Source organism: Drepanopeziza brunnea (genome assembly GCF_022702325.1).
Source record: "Drepanopeziza brunnea f. sp. 'multigermtubi' strain 214-2 chromosome Unknown ctg1, whole genome shotgun sequence".
NCBI lineage: Eukaryota > Fungi > Ascomycota > Leotiomycetes > Helotiales > Drepanopezizaceae > Drepanopeziza > Drepanopeziza brunnea.
In genome coordinates, this window is record NW_027094064.1 from 4,871,176 (window position 1) to 4,894,365 (window position 23,190).

The window sequence follows — 23,190 nt, forward strand, 5'->3', positions numbered from 1 at the left end:
ATGGACTTAGAAGCAGGACATTCGCCCTGGGGCGGTAAGTCGATGTTATCTGGGATAATTATATTCTATTCCCGATTCTAACTGGAGCAGACGTGCCCTCGAATGCGACAGCAACTGATACCCCAGGGTTTGAAGGGAAGACGGGTACGAGAGCTTCCCTAGGACTTATCCGAGGTCCACAGGCTATTCTGACACGACGATATAGAATCCTCCGATTCAAAGCCCTCTTCTTCCTCCCTCAGGCCTTCCAGTACCTCCTCGACAGGGAAATCGCCCGGTGGACGTAACCCGCGAGGCCCACGCCGGCCAGTCACCCAACAAGTCCGTCTACAAGCTCTCGACGACGACCTAGGACCTCTAGGACCCCTTGGAGACAATGCGCCAATCCCACAGGCCGATGAGCCTCCTGCGCCGCCGCAGAAAGAGCAGGTCCTTACACATAATGTCAGACAAACGGTGGCTGCGTCGCAGAGCTCCCTGAGCCGGAGCATGTTGGACTCTGTGGACCTGAACGACGATGTTGAGCCTGCTATGGGACCCAGAATACCACCTCCAGTACAAGCACCACAGCCGACGGCCGTGAGAAGAGATACCCAGCCAAGCGTTAGCATTGAGCAGGCCGCGAAGCCGACGTTCGATATCACGGTTGGAGATCCGCACAAGGTTGGGGACTTGACAAGCTCACACATCGAGTATCTTGTTCGGACGAAGGTAAGGACACCCAGTCTCACTTGTTGGATTGCATTCTAAGTAATGGATGCAGACCTCTTCTAAAGCCTATCGCCAACCTGAATTCGCAGTTACGAGAAGATACCGAGACTTCCTGTGGCTTTACACATCACTGCATGCAAACAATCCTGGGGTTGTGGTGCCGCCTCCACCTGAGAAGCAGGCTGTGGGCCGATTTGATACCAATTTTGTTGAGTCGCGGAGGGCTGCCTTGGAACGGATGTTGAATAAGACGGCTGCGCACCCTACCCTGCAGCATGATGCTGATTTGAAGCTGTTCTTGGAAAGTGAGGCGTTCAATGTTGATATTAAGCACAAGGAGCGAAAAGAGCCTTTGGGGGAGAGCAAGGGGATGTTCAGTGGTCTAGGACTCTCAGTTGGTGGAGGTGGAAAGTTCGTAGAGCAAGATGATGTGAGTGGGCTCTACCACAAAAAAAAGGGGGCAAGACTAACTTCAGCAGTGGTTCCACGAGCGAAGAGTGTATCTGGATGCTCTTGAGAATCAGCTCAAGGCTCTACTGAAAGCTATGGATGTGGTGGTAGCCCAGCGGAAAGGACTCTCCGATGCAGCTGGCGACTTCTCAGCTTCCCTACACGCTCTGTCGACTGTGGAGCTCTCAGCTTCGTTATCTGGACCTCTAGAAGGTCTTTCGGACTTGCAAATCCGAGTCAAAGAATTGTACGATCGGCAAGCCCAGCAGGACGTCCTCACGCTCGGTATCACGATCGACGAGTACATCCGTCTGATCGGAAGCATCAAGCAAGCATTCGGCTCTCGACAAAAGGCATACCACTCCTGGCACACTGCCGAACAAGAGATGCAGAAGCGAAAGTCAACCCAAGAGAAGCTTTTGCGCCAAGGCAAAACCCAACAGGATCGCCTTACTCAGATGCATGCCGATGTTGCTGATGCTGAGCGGAAGGTGCACCAAGCGAGGCTTCTGTTTGAGGATATGGGCCGCTTGATGAGGGGAGAGCTGGAGAGGTTTGAGAGAGAAAAGGTTGAAGATTTCAAGAGTGCTGTGGAGACGTTCCTGGAGGGTGCTGTTGAGGCACAGAAAGAGGTATGTCTTAACATTTTTATTTCACGTCCCCTCCCTGGCTGGCCTTGCAGCTGACATGATTATGATGAAGCTTATCGAGATTTGGGAGACGTTCTTAATGCAATTGGACGCCGAAGAGGACGACCAGGCGTTTTACAAGCCTCCGGTTGAACCTTCTGCTAGACCCTCGACGGGCGAAGAGCGGCGGTCTGAGGTCGGGGAAGACGATGATTAGGGTTTGTAAAAACAATGGAAGAAAAAGTTCACCTTTTGAATGTCACGGAACTCGCCTGGGACACTCGGGTCGGGCTGTGATGTAGCAACTTTTGCACATAGATTAGTCCCGTTCTTCTAACGCCTTCCCACACTCCCCTTGATGTTTGTACAGCCCCTGCCGATAGTCTTGCTGGGACATATCTTTACAATTCCTCGCAGACGGCCCACTCGGGGTCGGCCATCCCCATCCTCAGCCATGTTGCGTTTATTCCTCCGCCCTGCCAAACTTTGGCCGTCCCTCTGACGCCTTCTCTCTTCCATACACTCCAGTATACAGCCAACGCCTAACGTCCCTACTTCGCACCCGCCCTCTTCTTAGCCGGTACTTTCACCAATACGCCATCCTTCCTCACAGTAACCATTTCCTGCATCACCTCACTCTCCGCAACAACCCCTCCGCCCCTACCATTTCCCAGCACCTGGGCACTTCCCCCACTAATCAAATCCATCAGACTCCCCTCTCCATCACCTCCATCCCCACCCATGAATCCCCCTTCTCGCTCGCTCTCCCCCTCCCCCTCCTCAAAATTCGCCTCGGCGTCCCATCCCCGCCCAAACTTCTTCCTGAAAGCCTTCAGCCTACCGGCATCATCCTGCTCCACGTTCCGCAGGGAGTCAAGCGACGGCTGCCAGAGCGGATGATTGCGCGTGTCTTTCGTGCTGCGGTAGATGGGCGCCGGGGACGTGGTGCGCTGCATATAGGTGCTGCCGTCTGAGAGGGTGACGAGTTGGGTGAAGGTGTAGGGACGGTGCGGGCGTTTGAGCAGAGAGGCGTGCCGGGTTTGTTGGGTGCGGCAGGTGTGGATATGGGAGGGGTGAGAGGGGAGAGAGGCCCGCCGGAGGGTGGTGGTGGGAATTTTGGTAGCCATTGTGGTGGGTTTTTGTAGAGTTTGGTTGTTTTACGCTGAAGGAGGTGTGGTGCTGAGTTGGAGGAGGAGCTCTAGCTGGAGCTGGAAGTATTTTGAGCTTGGACCACCTGGAAATAACCATACGGCAAAGTACCGGTATGCCAGTCGCATCTTTCGGCACCGCGCAACGTCAACTTCGGACCAAGGATCAGGGAATACCTGTGAAGATATCCGTGGAGAGCTCAATGCTTTCTCGGAATGGAAGGATACTGGCTGGGAGTAATGTGGGCATAGCGGAGAATCGCTTCTTTGATCTTTGGTATCGTTGGTCGACAATTGGATGTGTACATACTGGGGCAGCGAGAGGTGAGTGTTCCGATCAATTAGTCCAGATACATCACATTAACTATCCTCCCTCTGCAGAATCTAGAAGACCAATACATACAACCCTTTCACGAAACTCTGATGTGCCCTCCACTCCCAAAGGAACCCACGCCCTAAACCTCGACCGCAAACTACACCCCTATAATGAACTCCTCACCTCTCTCCCTCCCTCCCCCAAGCGCTCAGTCGCCTCCGAGCGAGATACAAACACCAACAAACGCGCTCAGAATCTCGTAGACGGTGTCCGCCACATGATGCGGGCCGTCCCCAACCCCGTCGTCGTGCTGACCACCGTGGCAGCCGCTCCTCCTACACACCCAGTTCAAACCTCGCCGTCCAGCGATTTCGATCACTCTTTATACTGTGGCATGACACTGTCATCATTCTCGACTGTCACGCTACACCCTACACCGCACGTCACCTTTAACATCCGAAGCCCGTCGCGGACACTGTCCGCGCTGACCAGCACCCGGTACTTCATCATCCATGTGCTGGAGGCGAACACCGAGGGTGCAGCTATGGCTGCTGCTTTCGCGAACGCTGTGTATCCCGGGCTGTCTAAGAAGCGGCTGCCGGCTCTGCAGGAAATCTTCAGGGAGGCGGCGGGCAAGGGGCAGCTGACTCATGAGGCAGTCTATGAGCATGGGAAGCTGGTGTGCTCGCTGCCTAGGTTCACGGGGAAAAGTGTCAAATCCTCGCTGGAGTGTAGGGTGTTGGGGGATGAGGACCGGGCCGGGGGAGGGCTGATTAGGGTCGGGCATCATGTGATGGTTATTGCGAGGGTTTGTGCAATGCCGATGGTTGGGAAGGGGGAGCAGGGGGCTGTTGATAGTGGTAGGGACGAAGGGAGTGCGGCGCTGAGTTATGCGTTTGGGAAGTATGGGGTCTTTGGCGAGATAAAGGAGGATGTGGAAGAGGAGGATGCACTGCACGCGGGGGTTGTTGAAGTTCAAATACCCTGAGTGTGGAGAGAAAGGATGCCAAAGAATAGGAGGTCGACAATTGTATCTTCTTGTCTGAGACGCCGAGATGGCATGGACATTTTGTACGTGTCTCCCTGACCTAGGTATACGGATCTGCTTACTTGCATCGACAGTAAAGTCCACCTACGCATGGAAATTCAATCTCTAACCAACGACCGCCTGGCTCTGTGAATACTTGAGCGGGCTCAACAATTGCATATATTGCCACAAAACTCCTATTTTCCAATATGCGAGCGAGCGAATATGAATAAAGGCAGTAAGTAAATAGGCACGGAACCGAGATCTCATCGCATCGCCTCAGCAAACTCCCCCACCCCCCCCTCTCCCATAGACGACTACACACAGACAGATAGACGTATCACTATCCAGCGGCCTTATTTACAAGGTCGACCGGGACAGCTAAAAAGAAGAGAGAAGAGAGAGGAGCATCAACATTTTGCTTTGCTTCAGAGTCTTCTATCTAGTATCTACATCTTCTAATGTAATGTTGAGCTAAAATGTAGATCCTGGCTAAGACCGTAAACTGTTAAAAATGCAGTCACCTGACCTACGGCCGTGACGTTGATTGAATGCATCGATTTGAGCTTGGGCTATCGAGGAACATTTTAAACTTGACTAATCGCTTACTAATAAAAAAAGAGGAATTCTGCGGGCTTAATAAGCTAGATTCGCACTCTTGCAATCGACAGCCACCTTTTGGCGGTTAAGAACTACGATTATCAATTTTTCTCTTTCCGAATACTTGATTACTAGCAAATTAATAATAGAATTAACAATAGAAAGAGAAACGCTCGAAAAACCGCTCGCTGCATCGCCTTAAAAGAGGCAATTGCTATAGATAAAATGCTTCGCGCTGAAAGAAGCAAGCTCTTATTTATTATACGTAGTAGTTGCGAATATCACACCGCGAAGTTCGGAAAACTTACCCCAGAGTTTGCGGAAGGCCGCAAGTTTTGAGTTTAGCTTGCGGCCGGGCTGAAGGGTTACATCTTCTTGACATCGGTTTGAAGCGTATTAGTAGTATAATAGTGGGCCTTGACGTCGCAACTTTTGGGGCCCTTCCCTAAAGTGGGCGAAAAAATTATGTCTCGCGAAAAAATTATGTCCCGCTTCAACGCCAAAAATCGCGGGGAACGTAGACACTTATATTGCTCATAACATTGCTCACAACGTTGCAATAATATATATATATATATATTTAATAATGTTATTTATTCTCAATTAAGCTACGAAAAAATTATTTCACCGCGTGTCTCTTGAATTGAATTAAGAGATGCTATAGATCGAATCGATATCGAATCTTCTTTCTTTTCAAGCTCTTTTTCAGGCTTTTCTTACCTAGTAAGCATCATTTTTGCTAAAAGAGACGAAGGTAAGGTATTTAATCTTTCATCTTCGTCGTCATCGCTAATTTGAATGCAAGATAATAGGTTTTGTTTGATTCGAAAGCGTTTTTCCTTTGTAAGGATTTAAGGATCGATTAAATACGAAGGGTCCGCGAATGTAGCAAGATCTCTTTCTTAAATTTCTTTTAACGCAGCTTCTTCGTTTGCAACTGCATCTCGAAAAGAAATCAAATTAATATTATCAGCTTCTAGTTCTTCTGCTATAAGTTGCTTTTCGCGGTCTCGAATAAGGACTTCTCGTTCGGGTGGAATGTGTATAAGAATCCTTCGACTTTGTTGCTTATACGCTTCGTTCAACCATTTCTTTCGCTCTTTTTCGGCTTTCCGATCAAGAACTCCTTGATTATAACGATCGTTTCGAATTTTAATCGTTGCTGACTTGAGTTTAGCGTTCGCTATCTTAAGACTAGCTTCTTGCTTTTTTATCTTTATAGCCTTGACTTTTTCGAGTGCTTTAGAAGCTAATATATTCCTTCCCGTTTGCAAACTCGACCTTTCAATCAGCTTTTTCCGATGTGTATCGCGCTGAAGCTTTTGATTTTTATCGAGTTCTGCTTGATCAAGGCTTCCTCGTAATAACCAAGTCTCGGTACCTTGTTTCGCGATATCGAAGCGTTGGCGGCTAAGAGAAGAAAGAGCTATTCTGATCTTATCGTTCAGATCGTCGAGTTGCTTTACGCAATCTTGAAAAGATTAAGGAGGTCGAGGTAGCGCAAGAAGAGGTAATTCGTTAGGTTGCTTATCGATTGAAAAAGAATATTCATCTTCTTTAAGATCAGACGTTTCTCCGTACTCGAGTATATGCAATCCCGCCTCTTTCTTACTCTTTTTACTATACTCTTTTAATTTGCGTTGAATTTGAGAAAAGCTGATCGGCCACATTCTTGCATCTCGAAAAGCGTGTTTGATATTCCGAGTTGTAAAGGTTTGCTCGCGAATTTGAGGAAGGTCTCGCATAAACGATAAGATAGTATATTTAGCTTCGAAGCCTCGAATAGCATCTATGATAGCACATTGTTGATTATGTTTCTAAGTGCGAAAGCAGCCGACATCGAGAGGTTGTAAAAAATGAGTTTGATAAAAAAGGAATTTGATAAGCTATATACGATTTTGTTTAGCTAGTAGAATGAAATTTAAAGCTTCGTAGCAAAGCTGACTATCAAGTAATAATATCATCCACGGTTTATCGGGTCTTTAATCGGTATGCTTAATAAAGTGCTTAAGCCACTTTATAATAATCCTATCGTTCGTATAATCGGATTCGGAAACAATGACAACTTCATGTCCAGTCATCTTTTCGGAAAACTAAGACGCTATAATTTGCTTTCCGAGCATAATAATCATTAGAGGAATAGCTTTTCTATCGGCAAGAATAGCTTCGATCACAGTTACGGATAGTCGATTTTCATAAATTCTTGTATACATCTCTTTGATTCCGATAGGTACGATAACTTCTTCTCCGGCCGGCATACAAATCCGCGCGCTTTTCTCATCTATATTTGCGATTCTATGCTTATCTTTAGGCTTAATTCCGCAAAACTAGATAGCAAGAACAAGCTCGGTATAGAACTAGTTGGAGAGAGATTTCTCGGTATGCATATCGACGCGATGAGATGCGATTAGTTTGGTCCGTATAGCATAGAGTTCTGCTGTATTTCTCAACCAAGATTGAAACTAACGCTAAGAAGGTTCTAGCTTATTTTCTTGTATTTTAAGGTAGCAAATGCATCGATAAAGCATACGCTTAATAGCTCCTTTCCTTCCTTTAGTTGCTTGATCTGCGGCGTAGATCAAAACAGCTTTATGCTATGCTGCTGATAGAACCATAAGCCTCCCTACTTGTAGCGCTTTCCCCTTTTTCAATCGAGCTTGTTTAGCTTGATACTTATTTTATCTTCGCTTTAAAGTATCAGGCTTCTCTATTATATGAATGCGACTTGCAGTAAGAGGTGTTTCGGAAGGGTTTTCGAAGAGCCATTCGAATGCTAGCTATATTCGCTCATGTTGAGAAGCTTTTAAGAGCTTCTAGTATTCAGAATTAAGATCAAGAAGTGCAAAAGCGCGCGCGCGTTTTTTGCTCATTTTTATTTAGGTACGTAGGTCAATGTTTGATGGAAAATGTTATGTTGAAGTGTTGTTGAAGTGTCTACGTTCCCCGCGATTTTTAGCGTTGAAGCGGGATATAATTTTTTCGCGGGACATAATTTTTTCGCCCACTTTAGGGAAGGGCCCCAAAAGTTGCGACGTCAAGGCCCACTATTAGTACTTTAGGTATAGAAAATGACGTAGCGTTAATGCATACCAAGGTCGATCGGTTGCGTATACTACGTACTTAGTACTACGTACTACGTACTTCGTATAAGGACAAGGTTGACCGGGACAGCTAAAGAGGAGAGAAGAGAAGAAGGAGCATTACCTTAACGTTTTGCTTTGTTTCAGAGTTGGCTATACTTAGCTAGCGTTACTGTTATGGCTGTCGAAGCTCAAGCGGTGTAGTATTGTACTATACTTGTATTGTATTGTATGACTTGGTGTAAATGAGTACGGGATACGTAAGGAATTGTGAATGCAGGATAGAGGAAGGAAGATACGAAGAAGGGGAGATACGGGGGAAAGTGGGTGCAAAGAGGTTGAAGTTTAATTGGGTATCACGTCGATTGTAGAGATGGTAGTAGTAGCTAAATAGACTGACTTTTTCGCATAGGTTTTGCTCATGCCGTTTCAAACGGCTTAGCACATACGTAGTAGTGAAATAATAGTACTACTATTATAAGGTGTGAGACTCCATATTAGAGTTCCCACCACGGTTTAACTCGCGGAAGATCTACGTAGTAGAAGACGGATTGGATTCCCCTCCTATAAATAGAAGCTTCCCGACAGATCATCTACGTACTACGTCGCAGGCGTAAGTATTACCCCTCGAGGGTAGGATAACCAGGGGTTTTAAAGTGGAAACTAGACTTTTGAGGCACCCTCGAGGGGTAATACTTAGGCCTGTACCGTGGTATAAAACTCAGGTTTCATCAGCACAGCTCGTAGGTAGATCTTTGATCGTCCCGTAAGTACGTAATGCTTTGGAACATCTCAAAACCTAAAAACTCTACGTACTATCCCCCCCTTATCAATGATTGTCGGTCCCAGTTTAGCCCTATAAATCGTAGAGCGGTGGTTTCCGAATGGCTCAAAGCCTTGTCAGCTCTATTGCACAAACTACTACGAAAATACTTGCTTAGAGATACTTCTCAAGGCGGAGTTCTTATACTACCAAATTGATTGATTGGTTTAAAAGCCTTGGTAACAGCTCTTGCATAATTATACTTCGCTTATGTACTACTATTTATAGGTAGGGGGGTAGTAGTATCAGCTCTACTGTATTGCATATACGTAGTACTCTCCCCCCTACCCCGCCCCCCCCCCTCCCCCAACCCCATGAATACATGTCGAAAGTATATTTTTGCAAGGGATCTTACCAAGGCTTAAACCGATCGACTTAAAAGCATTCATTCAGCCTTGAAAGTATCTTTGAGCCAGTATTTAGTCTGTGCAGTGGAGTTGATAGGGCTTTAAGCCATTCAGAAGTCACCGCTCTACGATTTACAGAGCTAAACTGGGTCCGACATTTGTTCATTGGGGGGGGGGGGGGGGGATGGTACAACTAACTACTACTATGTAAATACTTGCTCAATGATACTTCTCAATGCCGAATCCCTATTAATTGATTAGTATAAGCCTTGGTAAGAGCTCTTGCAAAATTATACTTTGCTCATGTACTACTGTTTATACGTACTACGTACTTAGGCCTGTACCGTGGTAAGTTTTCGAGCAATGGAATAGGTGCAAAAGAGCGGTTTATCGGCTCGAAGAAGAGATTCGAATCGAGTAAAGAGATATTTAGGCGGAAAAATGCGGAAGGTCAAGCAAACCCTCTCAATCGATCGAGGAAGGAAGAGATTCGGTGATGATTGAGAGCTTCGTAGACTCGATCGTACCCATGGCAAAAAGGAGGGAAAATCGGTCGATTGTTTCCGATGCCTCGAAGAAAGTGGAACCGTGTTCCCCATGCTTCAAACACCCAAATTTGCCTGCCGCTTTATACAAACCTTTGTCTCCATGTCTCCGTGTCTCCGTGTCTCCGATCTGAGGCATTCTGATAGGTAAGTCCGTAGTTTCGTAAAGAGAAGGGGGGTCGAAGAGGGACAGATGAAGTCATTCGCGCAGCTAATATGTTAGCAGAATAGAAATCTACGTAAGTGCGAGGTATAGACTGCAACAGGATTAAGAATGGAGATCATTTAATATCATTTAGCTTGCCTCTCTTAGCAGGCCAGTTGTTATTCTTTTTATGACTATATTGCTGACCTCTTCTAGCGTAGCTCTTATCTCTTTTCTTTTCTTTTGGCTCAAGCTAGTTTTACTTGCTTTCAATCGAGCAAAAAGTGCTCTGGAGATCTTGGCAATTGATATGATACGACATCTACGCATCAAAAAAATTGATTTCCTTTTTTCGGTTTAAAGCGGCAGTTAAAGTCGAGGCGTTAAAGGATGCGGAATACGATTCCATTACATTCGAGGCGTTGGAGACAATCGACCCGGAAAACCGGGCAGAAGATTGAGCCCAGAGACTATTTCCGTCGTTAGAATCGATCGTATCGCAAGCTAGAAGTCCGTTTCTCGAATGCATATCGAGCAGCGCGGTTGCGAAAGTACTACGTATCGAGTTGATTTAAAGTTGTCGTGGAAAAGAGCTGAAGGTTCAAGATTCGTACTCGGTTTTTCCAGAAGTCTGAACCACGGAAAAAGAGGGTCAGTTTGACAGGGGAAAAGCAACCAACAGGAGAGCTGAGATCTTATAATAAATGGAGAAATCACCGCCAAAGATGACTCCACTTCTCTTCCCGTGGTTCAGACTTCTGGAAAACCTGAGTAGGAGGCACCTCGTACAGGCATACGAAACGATCGGCCCGTCATGTACAGCTAATTCGTAAAAGTATAGTTTGTTAACTCGTACTATTTACGTAGCACAAAATATTATTCACTTGCGACGGAGGAGCGAAATTATAAATCGAAGTCTAGAATAGTTTAGGTTTTTCGGAACGAGGATATAAATCATGCTGGAAACTCCTCTCGATTTTTCTATCATTCCAACGACCAATTCAAGCAGCTCATCTTCTACCATTCCAACAACCAACTCAAGCAGCTCATCTTCTACCATTCCAACAACCAACTCAAGCAGTTCATTTTCTATCATTCTATCAAGATGATGTTTATCAACGCCTTCGCCGTCGCAATCACTCTTGTATCTCCTGCCGTTGTAGCAGCCCCCCAGCCTGGTAATCGAAATGCGTTCGTCCAACTATGCAGAAGTGTTGAGAACTTCGAATGCATGGACTTTCGTGCTGATCCTAGCGTTTGTAGTAAGGGTTCTCTTCTTTATCTTCAAAAAAGACGAAGCTTACCATAATGAAAGCCAATATCGAACCTGTTTCTTATCGGTTGACGGAGTCTCTCGACACTTACGGCAAAAAATGCCAATTCTACCAGTATGATCCCTTTATTTGGTTACTATTCAGAAGACTAACTTCAACAGATCTGTTGATTGCTTCGGAGACGTGGCTACTTTTGACAAGTTGGTCCCTGACCTGCTAGTGACCGATTATCCCGAATTCTTTCATAAAATCAATTCATTCTCGTGCCTTTAGCTGCAGCGGTCCGATATCCTACAAGAAATCTCTATGCTGGATGCATGATAGTGATATTGCGATTATGCCTGTTCGGAGGTTCTCATAATCAGTGTCACGAAGGCTACAGGGATTACTAGTAGCAGGTGGTTCAGGAGGTTGATTGTAGAAAGGATCGCTGTACGTAGCTGATAAGTCGCAAACAAAGAGAGAGAACAGGTTTCCCTTATCCTGCCCTTTTTCCTTTTTTCCCTTTCTTTGTCTGTACCTATCCTGTCCACATATTCAAGCAGGACAGAGATAAAGGAAACGCAACTCCTTCCTGCATTGAGCATGAGCTACATCGTTCGTACGCACGCATCAAGGAATTTCAGTTCCAAGATATAAGTTCAATCAACACCTGGATATATGTATACAATTCTGCAATTCTGCACTTATTTTTTCTATACCAACCATCCATCATTCGAATAAATCGTGATTAAATACACTCTTCTTTTGGTTTATCTATTTCCAACATTTCGTCTGTTCCTCTTTACGTCTCTCTCTCTCTCTCTCTCTCTCTCTGCACGGGTGATTGATTGGTCGATAAGTTCAGCGAAAAAATATCTACATCTATACCACATCTATATCTATATCCATAACACAATGGAAGTACATAAACATCCATCATCGTCGACAACAGGGACTTCCCAGCCTCCTCTCCGGCGCAGAAAAAGTGTCCGACTCCAGCTCTCGACAAAAACACTCCCTAGTACATGTGACAAACCGGTTCTTCCTGCTGCTGCTCGATATCTGTACCTCGAGACGCGCCGGCCGAGAATCACGCAAGCGGTAATGCGACGAGGGCGACGGCGACAGAGACGGGGGCCGGTGTTAGCAAGAGCAGTGAAAGCAAGAATCTGCTTAGCTGAAAATGGTGCGCGGGTTTTGAACGCGGTTCCTGCTGCGGCGTTGGCGGTGGTGATACCTGCGCATACGCTTCGGTTTGCGCTCACGCCTACGACGTCTGGCTCGATATGCGTCGGCGGTGGTGGTGCTAGTGCGAGGCGCTCGGAGGCACCTAGTCCAGAGAGTGTGAGGGCTGGAAGGGCAATTGGAATTGGGCCGAGACAGTCGTTTGGATATATCCCGGCATGGGGTGACTTGTGGCAGCCTTTTTTAAATCATGCCAAGGGGGATAAGAAGGCTGAGAGGTTCTCGTATGGGAAGGTTCGGAACCAGGGGCGGAGATTGAGAGGTGAAGAGCTGTCGCCTAGGTTTGAGGACGGAGTTCCGAAAGAGGTGGGTTGGAACGGGGGGTTATGGCAGCGTGAGGAGGGAGGCGAAGGGGCGTGTGCTATTGTTGCTTCGAAAGTAGGAGACGCGGGGGATGTGGAAGGTAGTAAGCCCCGGGGGAAGAAGGGGTTGGTGTTGCATGTGGATACGCCGGGCTTTGTTGAGAAATCCCAAGCCGGTATTGAAAAGGAAGAGGGAGAGAGGGTGGAGCTGGAGCTTGAGAAAGTGGCCACGAGAAAAGAGAATACTGAGGCTGGAGCTACTCGGCTACTCCATGATGATCTGATATCTATCATGAGCAACGGGTCGGTTCGTAGCACTGAGTCTCCGGAACCAGAAGATGCTGCCCGAGAATCCGCACGGAACTCGGAAGTGGGAGTCGGAGATCCACAACCCGCGACAAGCACCCAAGATGATGCGGGCATGGATCTTGAAGCCGATCTGGAGGCGGCGCTGAATGCAGAGCTCTTCGGGAACTCTGATTCTGAAGAAGAAGAGAAAGAAGGAAATGGCGAGGAAGCGTCCAAATCGAAGGATTTCCCACAAGAGGAGGTCCATGACGAGGAACAGTGGGGAGATTGTGCGACTGCTGACGATTACTGGCAGCAGTTTGGACACGAATCCACCCCCGTCGATGGGGTGACTCCGCGCGAACTCCAAGACGAGGACGTGGTGATGGATGATGATGATAGCTCGGCGAGAACGAGGCTGCACTTTGAGCAGTCCCAAGAGGTCGATGCGAAAGGTCCGCCATTCATCCTCAAAGTCGAGCCTCCTGACACCGAAACGCCAGACTGGAGCGGCCACGCCACCGAACAAGCCTACTGGCAGCAATTTGAGCACAACGACAAGGCCGACATCCCGCAACTTCACGTTCACGGGGGAGAAGAGACTGTCGACGCCAGCGACAGAGAAGAATGGGGCGACTACCAGACGTCCGACGATTACTGGGCGCAGTTCGACAAGCCGTCCCCAAGATTCGTCGACTCGTATCATGAGCGGCAGCCTGGACCTGAAGTAAAAATTCCCTAAAGCGAGATCGTTCAAGGCACCCACCTCTTGCGTCGCCGGATGGGGGTAAGAGGGATAAGTCGTTCGGGCGGACGTGGATGGATAAATCGTCCGGGCGGCCGTGGATGGATCGTCAAGCCATCAACGCCGGGCGCTGGGCCAAGGGAGAAGGCGAGAATGACAGACTACTCAACCCGCCGCCGTCGCAACCTATTCCCTCTAACGCGCGAGCCGAAGAGTAGATACTACGTGTGACCCGGCCCCCCCACGCTCAAAAGTCCGGACGAAGCGAGTATCTGGGAGACGATCAACGCCATCATCTCCTCGACGTCGGCGACGGAGGAATACACGGCCTGGTCGAAAGCCTGAACGGCTTTCTTCGCCGATCAGACGGCTCGCTTGCCGTTCTCATCAACGAGGCAGTTCGTGACGGGCGCGTGTAAGAGGACGAGGGGTTGCGTGAAGGAGGTGCAGCTGGGAGTGTGTCATCACGAGATCGAGACGCTGTTTTGAGGGAGTGGCTTGCGGAGTGCGAGGTGGATGCGGAAGGAACGGTCGCGCTGGCACCCGCTCTGGCACCCGGGTCGCTTCTCGGGGGATGGGGAGGGTTATATTGAGGTGCAGGATGTTTCGGTTGGTGCAGAGGCTCGTGGACGGGTTTGCGAAAGGGGAGACGAAGGGGCGGTTGGAGATCTAGGATATATATATATATATACATAATCGCTGAGTAGACAGTGGGGCCAGTACAGTAATGTGGAAAATTCTAATCCTCCGACTGAAGTATAACGTCTCCGAGTCCCGACGGCCCTGCCAATTGACCACTCCTCGCTTAAAAGCTATCGAATCATAACAACTCGCCAAAAAAAAAGGAGGGAACAAAAAGTTGGAAAAAAAAAGGGAAGGGAAAAATATGAAAAATGTATTAAAAAGTTCAGCCCGATTTCGAATGCCTACATCTTTTGTCGTATCGAATTGTCGTGTGTGGTTCGGTGCTTCTAAACCACTCGGCCCCAAATCGTTACAGGTTGTTGATCCTCCCGCCAGATTGACCTGACAAGTACACCATTGTACCTGCGCCACTGGTTGAAATACCCTCGCATCATTTTGATATATGAAGGTTCTCCAAAAAAGTTCTCGGCATCAGTTCGGGGAATCATTGGGTTCCCAAAAATTAAAGCCAACGAGTATTTAGGCTACGAAGCTACAGAGATAGCCTTGAAGATGATGATCTGATTGGAGGGAATAGCGTACGATTTATCGACCAAGTTGAGGCCGGCGGTTTCCAAGGCCAGCGCTATAATAAGGGAAGGTTTCGATCTTGTTCTGTAGAGTCTGGGAACTTATTTTATCACTGGCAGTGAGATTCAGCCGTAGTGAGACGTCATATCACTCTATGTTTGCCTCATATTCTCATCAACTCTTTGCGCTACTTATTCGGCTTCATGATCAATTTTGTGTTTGATCCTCACTTTGGTCACATCGCGCGGGCAAGGTACTAAGCGTTTTTGACGGTTCGAATAACCGGTTTTAATAGGCAGCAGGTAATTGATCGGAATGGTATGGGAAATAAAAAGAAGGAAAAAGACTAGAAGTGAATCTGGCAGACCGAGGATCCAGCTCTAACAATGCTGTTTGAACTCTACGATGCCTAGTCGCCCCGCCGAACCAAAATATGGGATTTTTCGGACAGAAGTGTCCGGACAGAGGTGCCCGCGAAGTTTGCGCTATCATATCACGTTCTAAAGCAGAAAAAAAGATCCAAACACGGATAGAAAATTGAGAGAGGACACGAAACCAGAAAGATGCCGATCAAATGGAACTTATCGTCTCCCATTGTGAGGTTTTCTTCGCCACGTCTTCATCTACCTTGCTGAAAGAGGCCTATTTGACTCCCTAAACCTTGAAATTACACCTGTCGTGGTGGTCAGCATAGGGCTAGAGATGCTAGGAAAGCCGGCTGGGACTGTCCCTGTCCTGTCTCTCGGCGATGGCTAGTACATCAGATAGGTTTTACTGGTTGGTGTGACAGGGGGAGAAGTAGCAGAACAGCTGCTTTTCACCAATGACCCTAGGATTATGAATTCCAAGCGTTTGACTCTATGAAAAGTTGGAAACTAAGTATAATCTCTTCATTATTATTATATACTTTTGTCAAGCCGAGGCCGAAAAATCCTCACTATCTTTCCTGGGTAGCCAGCTTTCACGGTTAATCACCTTTGTTCACGTCTCGATTCTCGGTCTAATGAATGCACGTCAACAGCTAGGTGAATCGGGTCACCCGTCGCTCTTTCTTTGAACAATTTCGAAGTTCAAACCTAGGCGGTACTTCTGCAATCATCATCGTCTTCCGACAATACCAAATCCCACACCAACAAAATTGCTCAAACACCAGGCCAAATGGCCCTAGCGGTATGCATCAAGAGCCTAGATTGAATACCTGTACTGACGCCTCCACTCTAGACTTCGTCTCCCCGGCTACTCGAGCCCGGATTGACCGTCACATCTTTTGAATACCAACAGTCTCCCATACCTCGCTCCCTCACCAAAACGATCAGCCCCCTTCCACCTACCACTCCTTCAAGGCCCAAGGCGATGATGAGAGTCCCGCAATACTCTAGCTCGGAGCGCAGCACGCAAAACATTCCAAGTAGCCCGCCGAGAACGCATAAACTCGACTCTCCAACCAGCCCGATCGCCAAACGACGTCGCACAACCTACCGAAGCCAGGGGTCGCCTACTCAGGCGCCGAGAAAGCTACCCATCATCGACCACTGGTCTCCTGGACCTAAACATGATTACGCATCCAGACAATCCTCGAAGCAATCCTCCAGAGGACACAATCATCATCAAGGACATGAAGTTGGACGCCTGTGGCCCTTGAGAGTACGAGGAGATGCCAGAGAGCCTAAGGTAGAAGAAGCTACGGAGAAGGAAACCAACAACGTGATCAAAAAGCTGTTCCCTTTGCGACAGGTTACTTCCTCCTCGACCAGGACGAGAGAGCCGAGTTTGCCATTTGTTTCGGTCACTGCTGTACGGGGCTTGGCCTACCGAGAGGAGGAGGAGAAGCTGTGCTATAATTGTGGGAGGAAGGGGCATTCGTTTATGGAATGCGTGGCGGGGTGCGGAAGGTGCGAAGGGGATGGACATAGGACGATGGATTGCAGTATTGTCGGCTTGAAGCATGGGTTGCAGAGGCGGGAGACGATCAAGCGGGGGGTAGAAAAGCGCCTGGATTGACATGGATAGCGGTGGGTAGCGGGTAGCTCGCAGAGCATACATACCGGCCTCTGGAGCAGATCGCCTAATTGTACTCGCGGGGGGGGGGGGAATAGGATATAGAGCATTTCATATTTCGATGGATTCAAAGTGACGGGGGTTGTGAATTTTGCTTTCTAGCTGGATGGGCGTTTTTATGTCAAGTACTTCAGACCTTCGAGCCTGAGGGTCTGTCTGCTAGCAGATTACGCGAAAGAAAACATCCCACTCTCCTGGGGGACAATGAGTATCAAACAGCCCATACCTGTGGCTTCTGAACCTGTAAATAAGAAGGCTCCGGAGAAGGAAAGAAAAAAAAGCCCAAAATTGAAACGATATGATCTGCCTTATCACCCCCTTGTCAATTGTTTTACCGCTTACACGGAGAATCCCGGCGGGGAGCAGTGTCCAGAGGTTGGCTATGTGACAGCCGGGCGGCATCGTAAATGTGGAAGGGAGTTGGGGGAGAGGATCCAGAGTTGGAGGGCTGACGTGAGTGTGGGCTATATATATATGCGCGGCTTTAATTTAAGCCCCCGTCTCCTAGCGGAAATACAGACCGCCAATCAGTTCACATGGCCTGTGTTCGAAAACTGTGAATCGGAAACCGGCGAACATCTCCGAAGCTATAATCGAACCAAATAGCTTGGTGGAGGCAACAAACTGTGGCCCGTGGCCTACTTTTCCGGATTCGGAAAGTCGAGAGTCAACAAGGCCGGGAAGTTAAGCGAGAAAGCGGGTCGGGAATCAGGTGACGGGCTCGATGCTCTGTTCGATAATTCTGCGGGCCTGCGGACATTTCACCTTAGATGGATGAGAAATTGATTTATTAGAGGTAATGCAGAGTATTAAGCTTCGGGTGTGCGGTACGAATCAAGCACATATACGATCACGTTGAGCCTTTGAATCTTGTTTTTTGCCGGCCGCCTGCTTGCGACATACATGTATTGTCAAGCCTTTCCTCGTATCTCTGATTAGTCTTTATCCCCTTACTGTATTGTATCCTTTTCAGGAATAATACCAACGATAGCTTTCCCGAGGAGCAGAAACCAAGGTCGCCAGCGCCATCCGTCGCCAAGGTTAGGGGCTACCTGAATCTGTGCCTCCATTTTCCTTCGCATCCCGGTACGCAGCTGTCACCTGATAGCTCGGATAGGACTCAGCACCGTGTCTAGCACTCCCGCTCTGGCGTCCCGAACTCATATCTACCGAAGAGCACGTTGGTGCCTTGTGCTCGTGCCGCTTGCAGAAGAAGCAGGCGCGGAGACAGTGCATCCAGCGGTGTCCAACTCCCCCGCAGTTATCGCAGATCGTGAGGTGGCGGATGATAGGGCGTCCATCGAGTTGTATGTCGAAGGGGCTGGAGGAAGGTGGGAAGGTGAAGGAGGAAGATGGCAAGCATCGCAACTCTGCGATCGTCGGCGCGTAACGCTCATCGCTAATCTGGCGGGTCGCACGGTTGGAAGAGGAGGGAGGGGCGCGACTCATTGTAGCTACCGTATGATCCAGGCTGGTGAACGGGGTATTGCTGGCCCCCTTGGCGGGCGTTGTCGTTTGGGAGGCTGAGATACCGCTGCTGCTGTCAATGTCTCCGAGTTTTTCTTCGGCGGTCCAATAGTCGGTGTCGCTGCTTGGTGACACCATAATGGTGTTGACTGTGGGGGATTGCATAAACTTATCGAGGATGTGTGTTTATTTTTACTCGGGAAAGACTCTGATAAGATCCGTGGGCTGCTTTGTAGCGTATCTTTCAAGTGTTTACCCCAAATGAAAGAATACCATTGTCACGTGCAGTAGTAGAATAAAAAGATGAAAGCAGAGATAACTCTAGACTTGAGTGCTGACTATACGCTGTATTAAATTCGATATGTGCTATGAAAGCGTAATATACCTTACCTTTCGGGACTCATTGTCCGTCTGTGGCAGAATATAGGAAATCGAAGCGGGTAGATCCACTTTGGAGCGAACCATCCAGCCCTTGCTTATATTTTGATATAATCTTCCATTAATAAGGAGCTCGTAATGCTGTTGTTAAAACTTGGTCTGTGGGCTTGGTCAAAACTGCGACCGGCTCTTTTGCACTCTTGATCGGTGAGCTTCAATTAGGATTGGGATCACGGAAATGTCGCATCCGGAAAGTGGAACATCGAGGAAAGAGGGTGCTATCTTATGGCTCGTAGCGGACTCTGGAAGATCCTATGGAGAATGGTTTATCTAAAGATGCCTCACATGTGACACTGAGTGCTGAAATGCCCGATAGATGACGGCAGAAGTCAACATTGCCTATGTATACAGCAACTCACTAGGGTAGACCCACTCATGGTGATGAAGTGTGTCGGATTGAATTATTGAATGCCCATTGAAGTGATCTTTGAGGTGGCTTAGGCGAAAGATCTTGCTCAGCTTCTGGGTTTCCGTGCTAGGTACACTGATGTTCGAGACCCATGAAGCCACAGCTTTCTATTCCTTCTCAGCAGGCCATAGCAACCAAGACACTACGACGAGCAACTTCAAGCCAGCAGCAATCCACAACACCCCCGCCGCTCCGATGGTAGAACTGGCCAGCCAGCCACCCATCACAGCGCCAAAGAGCAAGAATACCGGCGCCCCAACTCTGCGGTTCCTCTCCACGTTGCGCACGGCAAACAGCTCCGCATCCGAGAACAGATCGCAGTAGATGCTGGTCAGCACCACGCTCGTCAGCGCGTTGAACCTCAACGCCCTGCTCGTGACGGCCTGTCCACAGCTCTGGAACGCCACCAGCGCGATCGGCACGAGGACGTTCCAGGTGATATCGCTGTTCGCGGTCGCAGATGGGGGACCCCACGTGAGGATCAACGCCGCGACGACGATGAGGACGCTCTGCAGGAGGAACGAGGCGCAGAGGACCCAGCGCCGGCTGACGCCTAGGAAGCGATGAAACCGGCTGAAGCAGAAGGAGCCGATGCAGAAGGAGACCAAGGAGACGCCGGATTTGATCCAGCGTTTGGATTCGTGGGGCGCCGCGAGGCCGAGGCCGATGTACACGGTGTTTCCTGGACGAGAGATAGTGTGTCAGTCGCCTGGTATCAAAAGGGGGTGTCTTTGAGCTGCAGGGTCGGTCTCTTTACCTGTCTGCATCGAAACGAAGGATCCCCAGGTCGAGATGGCGGCGCTGTCGAGGAGGCCGGTAATGACATAGCATAGGAGGAGCACGATATCGGCCCAGTCGCGGCTGACATTCACGGTCATTTTGCAGCGCCAGCTAGATATCGAGCGCCTGTGGCCGAGCAGAGGCTGCTCCTCGTTGGTTCCATCGTGACCAGCGCTGGTTAGATCACCAGAGCCACCTGTAGCCCCGTATCCAGTAGAAGTCGCCATTATGTTTGTATGAAGGGCGGCTGTCTCAATAGAAGGTTGCGGAGAGAATAATTGCGAATCGGCTGCTGCGAGGTACTGATGAATCTCAGATTGTTGAACCTTCCTAATGACCGATCTGATAGATAGGTATTGCTATTCTAAAGCAGCTCCAACCTGAGAAGTCAGCCATTCAAAATATTAACAACAACCAGATCACGAGGGTGCAAAAGGAGAGGTTTGATTATTGCTGCTCGGGCCTCCCGAGCTGATCTCCGTAACACTTCCATTATAGGCATAGAGCGATATATATCCGCTAAATAATATTAAGTAAGTTGACGTAAATGGCAAGCGGCTTACGTAATAGCAAAGCGAGCTTGGGAGTGCACCTACTAATGTATATACGTGCAATTAAGAGTTCATAGAATTCCAAGAGGCCTGTTTGTTTGATTAATTTGAAGTTTGAAATAACAATACATCTCTAGTCTTCAATTATTAGTACCTTCAGCTCTATCACCAAAACGTGACCTCCATACATCCACAATTATGAATCCTTAATAACGTAAATTAATCTAATTCTGAAATGAGAAGAGGAACATGCTAAACGAAGCAACGTGCTACATCAGCGAGTCTTATAGTCTTAGTCTTCCAAACCTTCGTAACTTAAAAACGCAAGTAATCGAATGACCCCTTAGTAAGAAGACCTCTTAAAGTCTTGACCAGTGAAATAGTTACGTAATCCAATCCAATAACGTGATCATTAAATCGAATTCGTAACTATTATATCCGCTATAATCTTTTAAGATTTGTAAATAGTAATAACGAAAGCAATAGTAAAAAAGAGCTGCGTTCGAGTATAAGCCATATTCCCTAGCATGCGTTCCCTTGTAAGAGTGTATCTTATTCTTTTAGTTTTAAACGGTCTAGCAATAGATTCGCTCTCTTTTATACTTATATCAATAAGCGTGCGAGAATGCTTAAACGCCTTTCCTTGGTTACTACAGCTCTGACAATCACACTGCTGTACAATACTGGGTTTTCTTTTGGAGTTTGGGCTTTTGCATTGGACTTTTCTTTTCATTTGTTTTCGGCTGACCCCGATCCGGCCTCGACTCTCGTCGTTACGCGACTTGCACAGCTACGCTACTAGCTAGCTACAGCAGTCTGTACCTGCTTGACTCTCTTTTGTGGTTTCCCCTTGACGAAAGATTTTCTTTTATTGTAATCCATCCTATCTATAAAGGAAGGGCGCACACGATAGTAGCTCTCGCTACAGCACTATGAATTGCTTTTTAGGGCCTTCTTGTATGTAACTCCTTAGCTTAGCACGTCGCCGTACCCCATGGAGGTCCTAGGGCGGCAGGCTTCGCCTGCTACCCGCCCGACGTAAATAAATACAACAACAACAACAACAATACAGCTCTGACAAAGCGAGAGGACCTTATTGTTTGTCTTAGACTTGGAGTTTGCGGCTTGTTTCTTCTAGGTATGACATTTAATATATTCTTGCTCAATCGTGCTATTTAAAGCGACTTGTGTTTTTTAAGCGGTTTTTTGAAAGCATAGCGGAGCTCGGAAGAACTCGCAAAAAAAAAAAAAGGGGGGAAAGTGCTTTAAATGCTATAAAAGCAATATTCGTAATCAATTCATTAACTGATAATTGCGAACGGTAGTAGCTAAGTGAAGAGTGTGATGGTTGACGCGATTAATCTTGCGTTGAATTAAAACGGGTTGAGATAAAAACGGAGATACTAAAAGTCCGGGAATCAAGTGGAATTCAATCACGCTGTTTATCATTTTAGGATTTTGTTATCCGTTACTACGCCCACTTTTTAATTGACTAATCAATTCCATTCGCTTAAAAAAGTTATTTGCATTTTTTCCATAAGGCTATATTCCCCTTAAAAGGGAAGGAGCTCTTCGGAAATACAAAGCTCGCAAGCTCGCTTTAGTTGAGCGCCAACTATAAAATAACATCGTCGCCAGACATATGCAACCGAATATGGGCAAAGATGCAGGCTCCCAAGATTATCATAATCAGTCAGTCAATCAGAGATTTTCCAACGCATCACGGCACAATCCTGATCCTTTTCAGTCTTGAGCACGCCGGCAACAGATGGGTTTAATCCGCTCCCGGAGCACTGACTGTTCTTTACAAGAAGCTCGCCCTCACTCTTTCCAACCCCGTGTTTCACTCACTTTCAATCTCCAGAATAAACACGAGATGAAATGATAATTTGATAGGTGCGCAACCAATTAATTCTCGTTCTTTCGTGTTACAGTACCTTGGTCTAAGACTCCGACGCCACTACTCAAGACTTTACGATCGAGAAGGCTACGCTTGAGAGCCGTGTCTCCGCTGTCGGGCAAGAAAACAAGGATCTGGCGGAGAAGGTAAATACTCACTTGGAAGTTGATTGTTGGTATCCGGACAACCCAGAAAGATTGCTCGTTTGGAGGGGAGCTCCGTTGCCTCGAATTGGCGATGGACAGGAGCTAGAGGAAGGCGCCGATGACAATATGGCGGGGATTGGACAAGGAGCCAAGCGTCTCAAGGTTAACCACGGGGACGCCTGATATCCCAAATTCTGCTCTAGAATGCGAGGGTTGAGAAGTCAGAAATATGGAGAGTACAATAGTATCGGACCAAAGTGAATTGCAATACGTGATAAATATAGATATAGTATGACTACTAGGTACTTAAACTTACCTCACGCAGTCCAGAAAATCAGTAGCTAACAACGATCTACCGCGTGAGAAATGAAAAATATACTAAAACGAAAATTGATATCAGCATTCTAGCAATAAGGCGAACGAAAGTTGAGTTTAGCGACATCAGCTCCAATTTTGAGCTAAGGTCAATTCACCTATAGAACTTCTTATTTTTTGCATGATCATTTTGCGCAGTGCAAGAGTTATGGGAACTTTGGGCTCGGAGAAACATTAAGAGGAGGAGGAAGAAG

The 23,190-nt window shown here is 47.7% G+C and overlaps 8 protein-coding genes across 8 annotated transcripts; 5 read left to right on the plus strand and 3 right to left on the minus strand.

Annotated features, from left to right (window-relative positions):
* L3040_000949 (uncharacterized protein) lies at window positions 1–2,007 on the plus strand (the record flags this gene model as incomplete). Its single annotated transcript, XM_007289354.1, has 6 exons — window positions 1–34; window positions 91–144; window positions 206–711; window positions 764–1,141; window positions 1,191–1,793; window positions 1,864–2,007. The coding sequence occupies 6 exons, from the start codon at window positions 1–3 to the stop codon at window positions 2,005–2,007; spliced, it is 1,719 nt and encodes a 572-aa protein (XP_007289416.1).
* Window positions 2,008–2,341: 334 nt separating this feature from the next.
* Window positions 2,342–2,917, minus strand: L3040_000950 (mitochondrial 54S ribosomal protein bL31m; the record flags this gene model as incomplete). Its single annotated transcript, XM_007289355.1, has 1 exon — window positions 2,342–2,917. One exon carries the CDS (start codon window positions 2,915–2,917, stop codon window positions 2,342–2,344), a length of 576 nt encoding a protein of 191 aa, XP_007289417.1.
* A 137-nt stretch (window positions 2,918–3,054) lies between these two features.
* Window positions 3,055–4,242, plus strand: L3040_000951 (uncharacterized protein; the record flags this gene model as incomplete). Its single annotated transcript, XM_007289356.1, has 2 exons — window positions 3,055–3,262; window positions 3,320–4,242. 2 exons carry the CDS (start codon window positions 3,055–3,057, stop codon window positions 4,240–4,242), a joined length of 1,131 nt encoding a protein of 376 aa, XP_007289418.1.
* Window positions 4,243–10,926: 6,684 nt separating this feature from the next.
* On the plus strand, window positions 10,927–11,368 carry L3040_000952 (uncharacterized protein; the record flags this gene model as incomplete). The annotated part of the gene is made up of 3 exons (XM_066155375.1): window positions 10,927–11,083; window positions 11,137–11,209; window positions 11,257–11,368. The coding sequence occupies 3 exons, from the start codon at window positions 10,927–10,929 to the stop codon at window positions 11,366–11,368; spliced, it is 342 nt and encodes a 113-aa protein (XP_066013396.1).
* An 813-nt stretch (window positions 11,369–12,181) lies between these two features.
* Window positions 12,182–13,654, plus strand: L3040_000953 (uncharacterized protein; the record flags this gene model as incomplete). Its single annotated transcript, XM_007289357.2, has 1 exon — window positions 12,182–13,654. One exon carries the CDS (start codon window positions 12,182–12,184, stop codon window positions 13,652–13,654), a length of 1,473 nt encoding a protein of 490 aa, XP_007289419.2.
* Window positions 13,655–16,030: 2,376 nt separating this feature from the next.
* Window positions 16,031–16,873, plus strand: L3040_000954 (uncharacterized protein; the record flags this gene model as incomplete). The annotated part of the gene is made up of 2 exons (XM_007289358.1): window positions 16,031–16,042; window positions 16,094–16,873. 2 exons carry the CDS (start codon window positions 16,031–16,033, stop codon window positions 16,871–16,873), a joined length of 792 nt encoding a protein of 263 aa, XP_007289420.1.
* Window positions 16,874–17,971: 1,098 nt separating this feature from the next.
* L3040_000955 (uncharacterized protein) lies at window positions 17,972–18,535 on the minus strand (the record flags this gene model as incomplete). The annotated part of the gene is made up of 1 exon (XM_007289359.1): window positions 17,972–18,535. The coding sequence occupies one exon, from the start codon at window positions 18,533–18,535 to the stop codon at window positions 17,972–17,974; it is 564 nt and encodes a 187-aa protein (XP_007289421.1).
* An 816-nt stretch (window positions 18,536–19,351) lies between these two features.
* On the minus strand, window positions 19,352–20,251 carry L3040_000956 (uncharacterized protein; the record flags this gene model as incomplete). The annotated part of the gene is made up of 2 exons (XM_007289360.1): window positions 19,352–19,926; window positions 20,002–20,251. The coding sequence occupies 2 exons, from the start codon at window positions 20,249–20,251 to the stop codon at window positions 19,352–19,354; spliced, it is 825 nt and encodes a 274-aa protein (XP_007289422.1).
* Between the last annotated feature and the right edge of the window lie 2,939 nt (window positions 20,252–23,190).